Raw genomic sequence first — 13,631 nt, forward strand, 5'->3', positions numbered from 1 at the left:
AGAACTAAAAATGATCCTGACAACTTTGAAATCTCCGCAGATTGTATAAAAATAGACTTCATTTCGAAGACTCGGTGAAAAGATTCCACTTTTCTAGGTTACGTTTTCTTCCCGGGACATAAAGCAGTCCAACACCATTATTGCATTATCAAAGTGAATTTCCTATATCAAAATTTGAAGAAAGCTCTTTTTTTTTTTTTTTTTTTTTTTTTGTCGTTTATGAAACACAGATACACTCTTATCTTCTGCAGAAAATTCTAATCCTTCAGTCTAGATTTCAAAAGCTTTGCCTGTACATTTTAGATTGTGCTCAAGGTCGTTTGACTAAGATGAGACTTGCTTTTTTAGAAGTATTCGCATTCTGATTCAGAGCTCGTATGGGCTGTTTCTATTAGGATATTTGCATTCGTCTATCTTCTAATGATAGGTTTCTTGAGAAACAGGAACAAGTCCATTCACCGTGACTAACTAGTTTAATGGATGATGGGCTGTTCAGATATTCAATTTTCTTCTGTCTTTCTATTTTCGTCCTTCATCCCACTCGGGCAATGAACGGTAGTGATAGGTTAGATGCGAAGCGCAAGTAGTGTGGCATCTATGAGCAGCCCACTTTGTATTCTGATCAACTAATTTGCAGTCAGAAAAAAGTTTATACGCTTTCCTTAATAAGAGCATTACATACTGCTGATGAGATTCAGTTGTGTACTCACCACACATAAGAAGCAATCTGGTGAATTAATGCACCGACTTGACATTCTGAATATGCGCTAAAATGCAATTGACTGCAAAAAAATATTAAAAGAGCAAGAGTTTACTAATATGCAACAATTTTAACTCCCACATACTTATAACAACTGAATAACTGCCCATTTTTGGGAGATTTGTTATATATGCAATGAGCAGGTGGAGTTCAATAGTCTAGAAACTGATTGCTACAGAAAGATCTAAAAAACATTCTTCACTCCAGATCTTTTCAATCAGCAGTCTAACTAATATTAACAGACGGGCCAAACTATAATCCCTTAAAAATTAAAATATGAAATAGCTTGCGAAATGAGAAATCTAGAAAAATGGGGCTGCAAATCCCAATTTGGTATTACAAATACACTAAATCTATCACAATATCGAAAAAAAGAATTATTGTTATTCCGTATAACAGATACATCTCGTGAACATGGTTCAAATCCTACTCAGAAGGAAGAAACTTTAACAGACTTCACTATAGGTTTCAACCTCCTAGGTAGTCTTTCTCAATAGTGACACATAGTCGGACCATCAAAAAGTATTCGAATCATTAGCATATGATATAGCCTCTTTGCAGAATATATTTTCTCTTTCTGTTTACGATTCGAGTCACTGTCATAAAATCATATTCTCGAATAGCTCGCATATGTACCATGCATAATCAGTTCATCAAACCATTAAGTACAGTATACCACTTAAGTTCCCTACTAGCTCTCATGGGTAACGCACTGGTTTTAATCAATGTCCTTCTACACATTCTGGAAAATGCGTTGGTTTGAATCTTGCAATAACGCGAGAATCTTCCATGGGCCTTTGAACACCGCAGTCGAGTTAGTCAATGTAAGAATTAAAGTAACAATATTTTTCTCTTTCTCGGGTAACCCGAAAATGTAAATGTTTGTTCTGTGTTTCCAGTTGACAACAAACTTCAGCCTTTTGCTCACTGTCCTGATTCATAGATTTAAATTTTATTAAAATTCGTATTCACTGGAACAAACGTTCCGGTCTTCGGCTGGTTCTTTTTCACCACTTAAGTTAGAGAGGTATTTCTTACCCGCTTTCCAAAATTAGTTTTTGCTTATTCTTCTCGAGTACCATAATGGTTATATTCAACCGTCCTACACTAGTTGGACAAGCCTAGTTGTAGTTGTAATCCCATCAACAAAACTAGGAATTTTTATTGGCTTTTTTTTTTTTTCCAAACGTTGCTGAGTTATTCGGTCTTAGGCGAGGGTCCCATGTTTTTCCTCCAAGAAACTTGGCTTTCCGTCCAGCAAACAAAAAAATCGCATGTGTACCCTGTACGCACGAAAGATGTTTTATGTATAAACATCTTTGACGACACCTAAATTTCGAACAGCTAGAACCGAAATCATGAACGATGTAATTTATGATCACGCCCGCTACTTAAAAATAATAAATAAATAAATTTTCTGTTTATACTCCGGCACGACAACCAAGTCAGTAGAGTTTACAATAAATCGTCAATACAAATATTTATCGTATTTAGTAGTCACGGGCTTGAACCCCGGTCCACTCAAGGAACGCGTGCTATGCACTCTCGCTCCTGACCACTGGGCTACGTCAGGCCACCGAATCAATGTTTGGAAGAGGTTCGGGCAATAGCCTAATTATCCATTTGATTGTAGCTATTTGTTGAATAATATTATTGCAACAATACAAGTAATTTATTGTTACAATCATGCTATCATGTTACTCTGTCATGCTTTGTCTTTGTTTGCAAACTAGATCTGCAAGAAACGACAGTATCCACGCATAATAAACAATGCTTGGCTCAGGATCTCAACGAGTACAGGCGCGAGATGGCAACGATGCACATTCCATTTCACAATGAGGAAACAGATACTGTCACAGATGAAATATATGAAGATCTATGTCAAGACGACAATGAAGAGCTCATACTAGATTGTAAATTGTATGAATCGAACTTGGACATTCGCAAAACGATTGAAATATGTACGACGATGTGTCAAGACAACGACGACGTTGACCATGACGAAGAATGCAGGAATGACCTGCATAGCCTTGTAACGCGACTACGAGAAGAAAACCCCTTTCGAAACTTTTACAATCATCCAAACAGCGAGATGAATGAGGATCTAAAACTCGCCACGCTCAACCGACTCGGCTCAATTGCAAAGAAACATGAACTGGATGACGAACGACCACGAACGAGGACTTCTGCAACTTAATGAGAATGGTCAATGACAAGCAAAAAATTCTACTCATACATGTAATTTGGAGTCTTATGTCCTAATTGCGAACCGATTCAAATATTCTTAACCGACCCAGCTGGTTGCAGAAAAACGTTTGATTCGCCTGTCGATGGAAATATACAACCGATTCAGTAATACAGACGAGTACTGTAACGCCTACATTACATGCGCTTCAACTGGTAAGGCTGAAGTGCGTGTAATGTAATGATCTTGGATGTACTCAGAGCTGGTTTGTGCCAGCTCTGAGCACATCCTAGATCACTGCCCTCAAGATATCCATTTCTCTGTTTACCGAAAGGTTTCTGCCACGGGTGGCAATGGTTAGCCCAAAGCCGCGCCCCCTAATTGGAATGCCCCGAGTCATAAACGTTTATCCTCAACCAGCTGGTTTATGCCAGCTCTGAGCAAATCTAGGGTGACCTACCACGATCCTTTGCGTCATCTCCTCTTCCGACACTGTTTTTCGGTTACGAAACGGAAATGACGTCAAATGACATTTCCGCATCGCAGAATCGTGACAAATTGATTATTTTACTGAAGTCCGAAATTTAGTAGGTGTCACCAGAAATGTTTATCCATCAAAAATCGACTGAGAAATATACACGATAGTCATATTCTCACAGCCTTAGTTGCTTTGGCGCTTAATACACACATACTTTTTTCCTCCTGAAAAAAAAAGGGTTCGACCACTGCCATAATTTGTTTCGAGGGTACTGATAACTCTTAAGAAGTAAGAATCTTCTCCATGCAAAGCAAACTAAGTTTAGTTATGAAAGGAAGGCTACAGCAAGAAAAGCTCTCTCAGGCTGTAAACCGTCCTTGTTATTGGTACTAATTTCCGAGATTTTCTCAGACTGTTATCACCTTTCTACCAAAGAGCAAACTGCAGCATCGGCAATGATCGTGGAAATAACTGCGATGATTTTATGGAAGTTGAAATCCTCTCTTCAGTTGCAAACGACCGCTCTTCGTTATGCAGTGAGAAGTTGCCATGGGAAGAATGCTCCACATATTGTCAAAAAGATGTGCGAGAAATAACTTCTCTGAAAGAAGAGTTAAATTATTTGTCCTTCAGCTGAAAAAAGTCCTAGATTTTTGCTTGTCTTCATTTCGTTTAAGCTGCAATGTGTACTGTCATTAGTTATTTTCAAAATTGAGAAAGGAGAAGTAAAAACGTCTCATTTCATAAACATTAAACAGTTACTCTTACACAGCATTTATTGTTCACACATTGAAGATTAGTAAATATTGTCCGTTAAAATCAAAACACTTACTTAAAAGACATGACTTTAGCTAGAGATGTGAGAGAGTGGCCAAGTGGACCGATCAATCTCACTGGCTTCGATCTGTTGTCGTAATGAAACCATGGAGGATACTGCAAAAAGAAAAATTAATTCAGAAGCTGCATCCAAAATTATTACGAGGCCGAAGATTTTTTATAAGTGGAAAATGATTCAGTTTAATATCGGGAAACGTAAAGTAATTGAAACTATTTGAAATACTAAACCAAGGGCTAAGGAAAATTGCACATAACAGACAGAAAGAAGGAAAAGTTACAGTAATTTGTAATACTATTCTCTTCTTTCCAACTATCCTGTAACTTTAAGAAAAATATCTTTATTTTTTGAAGTTTGTTTTCAATCTTTGGAAGACAACGTTTGAACAATTAATTTTAATCCTTAAAATAACCAGAGGGTTGTAGATAATTAAATATCTCAAGTCATTTTATCACAACTTCTGGAACAAAAGCAACAGAGTAATGACGCATTAAAACACAGGCAGAAAGTAGGGGTCAGATTTCAAGAGATGAGTTGTTAGACGGTTTCTTAACGCCTCAACTGCACAATACTCTGATTTATGTGTTACTGCATATGATTTTTGTATTGCATATCCCATAAAAGGAAACTTACTCTTTAAATTTGACTGCAGTTTGGAAAATCTCATCGTTGACCTTCTGGTAGAATTCATGGTGAGCAGTCATTCAGATAATCGTGGTAAAGAGCTGAAACAAAGACAGAGGTCGATCTTTCGGACCCAATTGGTCTTCGCTACCTGTTTAATCAGTTCTTTGGTTCCCGGTGGGGACAACTTGTTTAATCAGTTCTTTGTTTTCCATTCTCTTAGCGACAACAGAATGAAAAAGCGCACATTTGTATAAATTTCTACGAAATGAAACCTACTGGAATGCAACATTAGATTCTTCGTGTTAAATTATGCTGACGTTTTCTTGTTACTATGGGCACATCTGTTATCATTGCATAGAAGTGCGCATGCTTCTAGTCATGTCATTAGACTTATTTTTCATACTGACTGTATGCAGACCTAATAAGGTCTGGATTTGTTTAACCTTTTGGAACATGTTTTTGGCACTTCATCTTCCAAATTTCCTTTCTGGATGATTCATGGTTTGCAATCTCAGGTGGCCAGAATAGTGCACTGTAATTGTACCCATTCTGTTTATGGAGACTGTTAAAATAACTGTCAGCAATTCATACTGACGGCGTGTCAAGTGTACTTCTGGAGAATGTTTTTAGACTGATATTCCTCTGTGAGCTGCAGTATCTGTAATTTAGTTATGCCTAAGTAGGATATGGTTCTTGATTCATACTGTATTTTCGTGTTTCTGGTAGGCAGAAGCGTGTACTGCACCATTAAATTTTGGACATTCTTGATATTTTTTTGTGGAAAACTTCCATTCTAGTGAATTAAAATTCCTATTGATTAGTTTTTGATAATCTTTTTAGTTGTTTTCTTGAGAGAGATTTCTTTTGTTTTTCTGCCTTTAATTTTTGTTTTTGTGGATAAGTTCGTTTCCCAGTATCCATACCACCTGAAAAAAAAACTGCAGAGCGGTTTCTTCTTGTTGTTTCTTCTATGTCTATTTGCTTATAATATGGTAGACTATTGCATTACTTTTTATTGTGTTGTCGTTCCCTGTAGCGAGAATCAATATTCGGTGGAAATGAGATTAGAGTGCTAACAGCCTGTTTCTCCCTGCTGTTGTGAGGAAGTGAGCCATTTATGTGCCCAGTCCAATAAATTCATTTGGTAGGATCATTACATGGAACAATGTTTCTACCTCTGCTGTTTCTGGGCTTGATAGACTAATTGCGTATGTTGGTTTTCCTCGTGTTGGTTGGCTGTAAGATCTTCCTGAAATGTTGTGTTCTGCTTGTTTTTTATTTTATTTCCTTCTTACATCTTTTTCACTTCCCAGAGTAAGGAGCTTTGTGTTTCACCAATAATCACCTCTTATTGCACTAATAGCCCAATTTGGCCATTTCATCTGTGCATTCTTGGTTGAAAAGTTCTGAGAAGCCATATTTTGCTCATACCGCTATTTCTATGCATGTTATCTGCAAATTGTATGCCAATATCCATTTGTATGGATATTGGTATACAGTGTGCATTCGACACACAATGTATATGAAGTCTGATCTGGCATTGAAAATACACCAAAATGCACTCTAAAAAGTGGCCACTATATCAACATAGTAGTAATAACAACTGCAGTAGAAAGGTTGAATTCAGGTAACTGAATTCAATCTCTCGCTCGCACACACACACACACACACACACACACACACACACACACACACACACACACACACACACACACACACATATACTCTCTGTTGGGGTCTCGCTTTTTCTACCAGTAAACGCTTGGCATTTGTGGCCAGGCTTTCTAATTCTTATACGTGGAATCGTCTATAACACTCTGTTATTATAATTTTGGTTATGGCATTGATGTCATGTTGCTTGTAACGTCTAGCATTTTCATAAAATGGGTACGGGGAAAACAAGAATGATGTAAAAATTGTTGCATGGATATTTTAACACAATAGTTGAAATCAAATTCAAGCGCTTAAGTTGGAATTCCATCATGGAGAGACTTTCTGCTCTTACTGATGCCGTTAACATCAAGAACTCAATTTTAGAGGCGGGTAGGTTCAACTTAGAGATCAATACCGTTATCCACTGTTCTGGCTAAGTTACTAATATTGTTTTAATTTTTATAGCATAATCTAAATAGATGAATTCACTATAGACTTGAAAATCTGAAACACTTCCAGGGAAGATGTTTCATCAGCAAGCGGGTTGAAGAAAAACGTAAGAGTTAGGTTTTTAAACGGAAGTTTAACTTTGATATAGACTATTCACTTAGACACGATTCATTACTCACAGTTCGGCATAAATTCATGGAGATCACTTGCCAATTGTTTGAGAAGACAGTAAGCTTCGATACAACGGTTCTGGCGGTGTCTCAGATTTTTAAATGTATAGCGGATTCACCTATTTTTACGATGCTAAACAATTTAAGAAGATATTAGCAATACAGGCAGAACTGTGCTGGATGTTGAATATCATCCGAACCCTCAGCGCCGAGGACTAGATGCTCGAACTTGAGTATGAACAGAATTTTTCTACCGGATTAAAACTGAACTCGGATAACACGCAGGAATTCTGATTTTTATTTTAAAACAAGAATATAATTGGAAATTCGCGCAAGAGTCGGAATAATGCTCGTCTGTCTGCTCTGTACCCTGGAGAATAACTCGATTATTCGCTGCAGTATAAACGTTAACGAACCTCAGTTAAAAATGATAATTTCCGCTGTTGCCAAACATTTCCTATATAGCGCTATTAAAATCCCCAATATGCCTACGAGTCGGCAAAATGACTCCCTTCAACTGGATCGAGCTCAGAATATAAAATTACACAGGAACTGAACTTTAAATTCATTTGCCTGACTATAAATAGCTGTTTGTTAGTTTATTTAATATAAAATGTGAAATCACTCGGTGACAGCACATGTTTTAAAGTCAATTCTATCGATATTTTTTCTCTTAAGTTGAATAAGTGAAAGTTTAAATGCAAAAAAAAAAAAAATGGAAGAAAACTTACCTCCAGTCCTGTTACTCTTAAGAAGAAGCGAGAAGCTGGATTTGAATAAGAATGGAATATTTCACTCATCGTTGAAGGGTCATCTGGTAGTCAAATTTAATTCACACGTTTTCGAATTTTCTGCAGAATAATAAACGGGCCGTTACGAACAGAAAAAACAGTAAATAATTTGTCTAGAGTTAGGTCAGTTTACTGAGAAATAATTTGCATAATTTAAAGCTCCCATTTAATGCCCGCATTATTTTATTAACGTTATATTTACATGATATTTATGTCATTTAAAATGAATATCGAACTGCTTATTTTAAATGGGGACGATACGAAGTATTCCATAACAAATGACATCAATAATTAAAACAGACACTGTAAACCATATATAAATGTTACGTACGTTTATTGGAATGGTTTAAAGGTAACAAAAATTAATAGCAATATAACCACCACAATACTGGTACCTAATGACCAGGAGACGTTTCGTCACCTAACTGAATAACATCATCAGTCCTGTGAGAAAGGAATAATAACAGAGCTAGAAAGAAAAAATGTTAATTTACAAAGATAAGTGATAATAAAAATTGAATTAAAAACCAATTATACTATTTATTTAATAATAACAAGCAAAAATTGATTCTTTGTATACTAATACAAAACAGCACACACACAGCGAAATAACGTGAAATGACTAAGGTAAGGTATCGGCGTAAGTGAGCACAATCTACGAATGTCCCGTCAAGAATCTCAAAAATCACATGATCAAATTAATGAGATTTTTTGCAGAAACTACAAATGATAAATATTCATTTTTCACTCTGAAACAGATCTTCCTTTCTTTCCATAATTATATCTTCCCTGCTCTCAAGTTCCCCGTTGTTGGTCATTGAAAGGAGTTACCTTCTTTGTTTTTGTCTTCTGGGCTCTTCACGACTTTTCTATAAAGCAAAGAAAAGAGTTTAAAGATACTCGGGCACGCTAGGTGCGTAAAAACCTAAAACCTTAAAGAGGGCCCTGGCTAAGAGAGTGTTAGTTGAAGGAGAAACTAATATAATTAGGATGTAATATGTTTTAGGAGAAAAAAAAATTCGGAGCGAAAAGGGAACTATGTAAAAGAGGAAGGAACTGGTGCCCTCTATAATCTACATAGTTCTCTTTTTGGTCCGCATTTTACATTATGTACTGTTTCCTTTCTTTGAGTAAATCCTTAATTATCATAACTCTTTGCTGCTTTTTATCGTATTTTCGTCCTTTGTTATTACATGGCTTTACATGTAATAACTACCTGGACTTTTCTAAGGTGCAACTCTTCGGGCAGTGGATAATCTTCCCATTTCTGATGCCATTATTAAAAGTTAATTTCTTCTGATAACAATTGCTGAAAGCAAAAGCTGAGAATAACATCTGTAAAGAGAGAGATCAAAGCCCTATTTTTAAAACTTTCCTAAGTGTTTGGGCACTCTTAAAAGCATGAAAGAATGGAGAAAAGGAGAATTGGAGGAGCTTCCCTAAATGTATCTCTAGATATATTGTCTGATTCCGCTCATTTTGAGAAATCGTTTAAGGCTTGTTTCAAAGTACACCTAATTTGCGTTAATATTAATGATGATTAAATTAATATTTTTATAGTTATCTTAAGAAGCAAATTTTAATGAAATTCGAATATCATATTAATGCAATAACGTAAAATTTAACATTTAAAAAGCATCAATCAGAACTATTTACATTCTGAAGAGAAATACGTTTTCACTCCTACAGTTCTAGTGGAAAAAAGTTTTTTACATTTCGCAAATAAATCATTTCATCTGCGTTGTTTTCTTTACAAATTTCCTTTTGCAGAGATAAAGTTAGTGCAAGATAATTAGGCGTAATTTTTTTTCACTAAGGCAAAATTGAAGGTTCACTTCTAAATCTTGTATTAGCCAAGCAATTTTGGAACGAATATGACACGGAAGTAAGCTTATTGATTTATGTGGTTGGCAAAATCGCAATCCTTAAACACATTTATATCGAGTGGAAAAATCCCGGTCTTATAAAATCCACTGGTTCCCTTTAGTGGGAGCTTTTCCATATGCTTCGCCTTGCAGACTTTATTTGGAATTCAGTTATTTTTGGATGGATTTTCCCGAGCCATTTGTCTGAAGCTTAATTATAATAAAAAAAATAACAATAAATATAATAACGGTTTAAAACTGACACATAAAATATGGCTGCAGGCGGAGTGTTCTTCAGCTGAAAAAGAAAGAAAAAATATGCCATTATCACGAGCCAGTATGATTGCAGCTGTATTTTTTTATGTGCTGAACACATCAACGATCAATAATACTTTGTCATCACAACTGGGTTTTACGAATGCAATGAAATGTTCAATCCATTTTACGAAGAGCTCACTTGTGAGCCAGCCACTCTTCCAGCGAGCATATTTTGTGCCAGATGAAAGCCATCGAAGCGTTCAGTCGTCTTGAATATAAATATATATTGTGTGTGTATAAAAAATCAGAATGGATAAGCCCTGCCAGGAGCGAATAGATCAAACAAAAACCAGTACTTAAATAAAGAAACACTGAAGAGAATAGAAGGGGGCCATACCAAATTGAGAGAAAGAAAGAATTGAAAGCCAAAACAACATAATTTACGAATCAATTATGAACAAATAACCGGCGTCTCCTGAAAATTCGGAAGCCAAATAATATGGAATATCACGATTTTGATACTCTAAACCATTACCAGCAACATGACTAATTAATGAGACAATTGAAAACAGTACAACCATCGAGTCCCATCTCGTCGAAAGGCCGCAGGATAACAATAATCGTGGAATCACTGCATTTCGAATGTCACAAAAATTAATGGATTAAATCGAACTATCAGAACACTATCAGCCCTCTGATGCAATGGATTTGTATAACGGTGGCCCTTGTTCAGTGAAAATTAAAACCAAGGTAGCTTAATAAGCAGCTATACAATAAAAAGCTAAACTGCCTTGGAAAACGTGGTATAAATAAGGTACTGGAATATAAAATCAACCAGACTGCAACTGTCAATATGCGCAGTGCCTAGCGCAGCTCAAAACGACCATATTATATGAATTTAAATAAAAATTAATTAATAGACTGTGAAGAATAACAAATAAAATAAAAGAAATTCAACAAAAGAAAATAAAACAGGAAGAGTTTCTGCATAGCAACCACCTACGTCTAGTTGCTTTTATATGAAACCCGACTACAGGTGGTTCATATAATCGGCTGGATGATAGTGTTTTATGAGTTGCTGTTCTATCCATTGATTTGTATGGCTCAGCGTTCGAAATGCGGTGAATCCATGACTACTGTTGTCCTGTACGATCTCCCTTTCCGCCACACAGGGCACTCGACCTTGACTCTACTCTCCCTTCAATACCTTTTTTTTCTTCTTAGCGGAGCGTTCTGTAGCACGAAGTAAGGCAGCCTGTACATAGAATGCATATTCTGAGGAATTGAACTGGTTCAAAGACCGGCGAGTGTCAACGTTAAAATCCTGGTGAATTGAAGACATAAATAAAGGCCATTTGATGGTTTTGATAGAAAATCTTCTGAGATCTTTTGGAGGAGGAGAAGGAGGGGGACCTGTAGAATTTGGAAGGAGAGATACCTTAAAAGTGATTGCTCGGTGGTCACTGTTTGTGTAGTCAGTATGTATGGTCCAATCAGAGATCCTCGACGACATGGCGGACGTTGAAATGGTTAAATCAATGTTTGATTCTCCGTGGACGTTTGAGAAGGTATGCGGTTGGTTGGGTAAGTTGTGCAGATTTAAATTGTAGGTGAATAAAAATTCCTCCAAAATCCTACCTCTGTTGTCCAAGACACTGCTGAACCATAAGAAAGATTTTGCGTTTGAATCAGTTGTAATTATTAAATATGTGGGATTTAAAATAGCAAACACCTGTTCTAGATATCTTTGTGATAAATTAATATCTGCTGATGGTGGACAATATAGTGACAGTAAGTAGAACGAGAAAGTTGATGTAGAGACTAAAATACAGGTGGAATTTTGATTACATAAGCCAGAGATAACAGTGATATCCAGCTTGTTGTTGAATATGACGATGGCAGATTTAGGATTTGTTGCAGAGGACTGGATGATTCTTGTAGTCATGGGATATCCCATAACTTTGGAAGATTGCCCATAAATGTGCTTGGAGACATAAGGTTCCTGAATGCATATTATATCAAATAAATTTTCTGTTGCAATGAGCCTGATCTCATCAGCAACGCATCTAGAGTGTTGTGCATTGATCTGCATGATTGTAAGTTGGAAGAGGCAGTCTGGTTCGCTGCCTAGCTATGCAGAGAGAGGCACACTGTCCGTCCTTGGTCTCGGGATCGCTTGTACCGCTGGCTGTTCATTATGATTGCCAAACGATGGCATTACCAAGAGACCTGCGGGCCACATATCTGTGTTTAGATATCTTTCTATATTGGGACTTTTGATCTTAATCCGGAAAGAGGAATAGGATGGATGCCTGGTATGGACCTTTATGGGGGTACCGGGTATGTTGAGCTGCTTCAGAAGGTTTTCGATTTGTTCTACTGTTGTTTCCGGGCATAGTCGACTTATAAAAATGCTGGTAGGCCTTGCCCTCCTTCCTCTACGCTGCACTGTTTTTATACCCAATGTGTTCGGATTAGAGCCAATAACTGCATCACGATTATGAGCTGCTTGGGTGAAGAAGGTCTTGTCTTGCTTGGAAGTAACGTTACTGTTGATAGGTGTTGGTTTCATTCTCCATGCTCTTGGTTCAACTGTCTTCTTAGAACTATTTTCAAACGGCATGTTGTGACCATCAGTTGTATTTGTTGCATTACTGTCCATTGTTGGTCGTAAGTAATGCTGTTGTATGTTTTGCTGCAGATAGCTCGATTTGGGCTGTTTGGAATTTTTGTAGTTCAGTTCTGAACCTCTGACGGCCGCTTTAGTTGGTCTTTTGGTGTTCTGATGCGTTATTTCTTCTTGTGCAGCTGGTAACTGGTGTGTAGTCTGATTCAGTCTGTTTAGCTGAGAGGATCTGTCTCCTCTTAATAAGGAATCTGGAGTTTTTCTTTGTGTGATTTTTTTTGATAATGTCCGGGTTTAGATCTTGTGGAAAATGCTGTAATTATCAAATTTGCTGAAATCTTTCCAGAAATACTTCTAACTATGTACAACAAATGTCTTACTGAGGGGATATTTCCAAATCTCTGGAAGGTAGCTCTGATCAAAATTATTCACAAGCCGGACAAAAATAAATCTGATCCCAAAGCATACAGACCCATCTCTCTTTTGGCAAACCTTGGCAAACTATTTGAAAGACTGTTAGCACCCAGAGTAGCAGATTTAATTGAAGGCCAAAACTTAATGTCTCCATCCCAATTTGGCTTCAAGAAGGGAAAATCCTGTGAAGACGCCTTGGTCTCTTTAGTTAACCACATATCAGCTTCAAGGGCAAAATATGAAATGGCCATATTCATTGACTTCGAGGGAGCTTTCGATTCCCTCTGGTGGGAGAGCGCTCTCAATAGTCTTACCAAAGCCAAGTGCTCTCAGCAACTATTCCAAGTTATTAGAAGCTACTTCCAAAATAGACTCATCCAAGTAATCTCAAAACAGCAATCTCTCTCAAGGACCATCTCAAGAGGATGCCCCCAGGGATCAGTTCTGGGGCCCCTCTTCTGGAACATAGTTCTGGACAGCTGGCTCACGCAAAAACCTGACAATATCTCTGCCTTCGCC

At 37.0% G+C, this 13,631-nt stretch overlaps 1 protein-coding gene across 1 annotated transcript in view; it reads right to left on the reverse strand.

The window, feature by feature from the left end:
• Positions 1-12,734, reverse strand: part of LOC150085699 (glutamate receptor ionotropic, kainate 1-like) — a 38,436-nt gene extending 25,702 nt beyond the window's left edge. The window contains exons 1-3 of the mRNA XM_090374650.1: positions 12,533-12,734; positions 7,890-7,972; positions 4,256-4,356 (exon numbers count right to left, since the gene is read on the reverse strand). Of these exons, the coding sequence (XP_090230776.1) occupies positions 4,256-4,356; positions 7,890-7,972; positions 12,533-12,734 (386 nt within the window). The remainder of the gene's footprint in view (positions 1-4,255; positions 4,357-7,889; positions 7,973-12,532) is intronic.
• Positions 12,735-13,631: the final 897 nt, after the last annotated feature.

This window comes from Mastigoproctus giganteus, chromosome 5 (assembly GCF_048544385.1).
Source record: "Mastigoproctus giganteus isolate SK-2022 chromosome 5, ASM4854438v1, whole genome shotgun sequence".
Classification (NCBI taxonomy): domain Eukaryota; kingdom Metazoa; phylum Arthropoda; class Arachnida; order Uropygi; family Thelyphonidae; genus Mastigoproctus; species Mastigoproctus giganteus.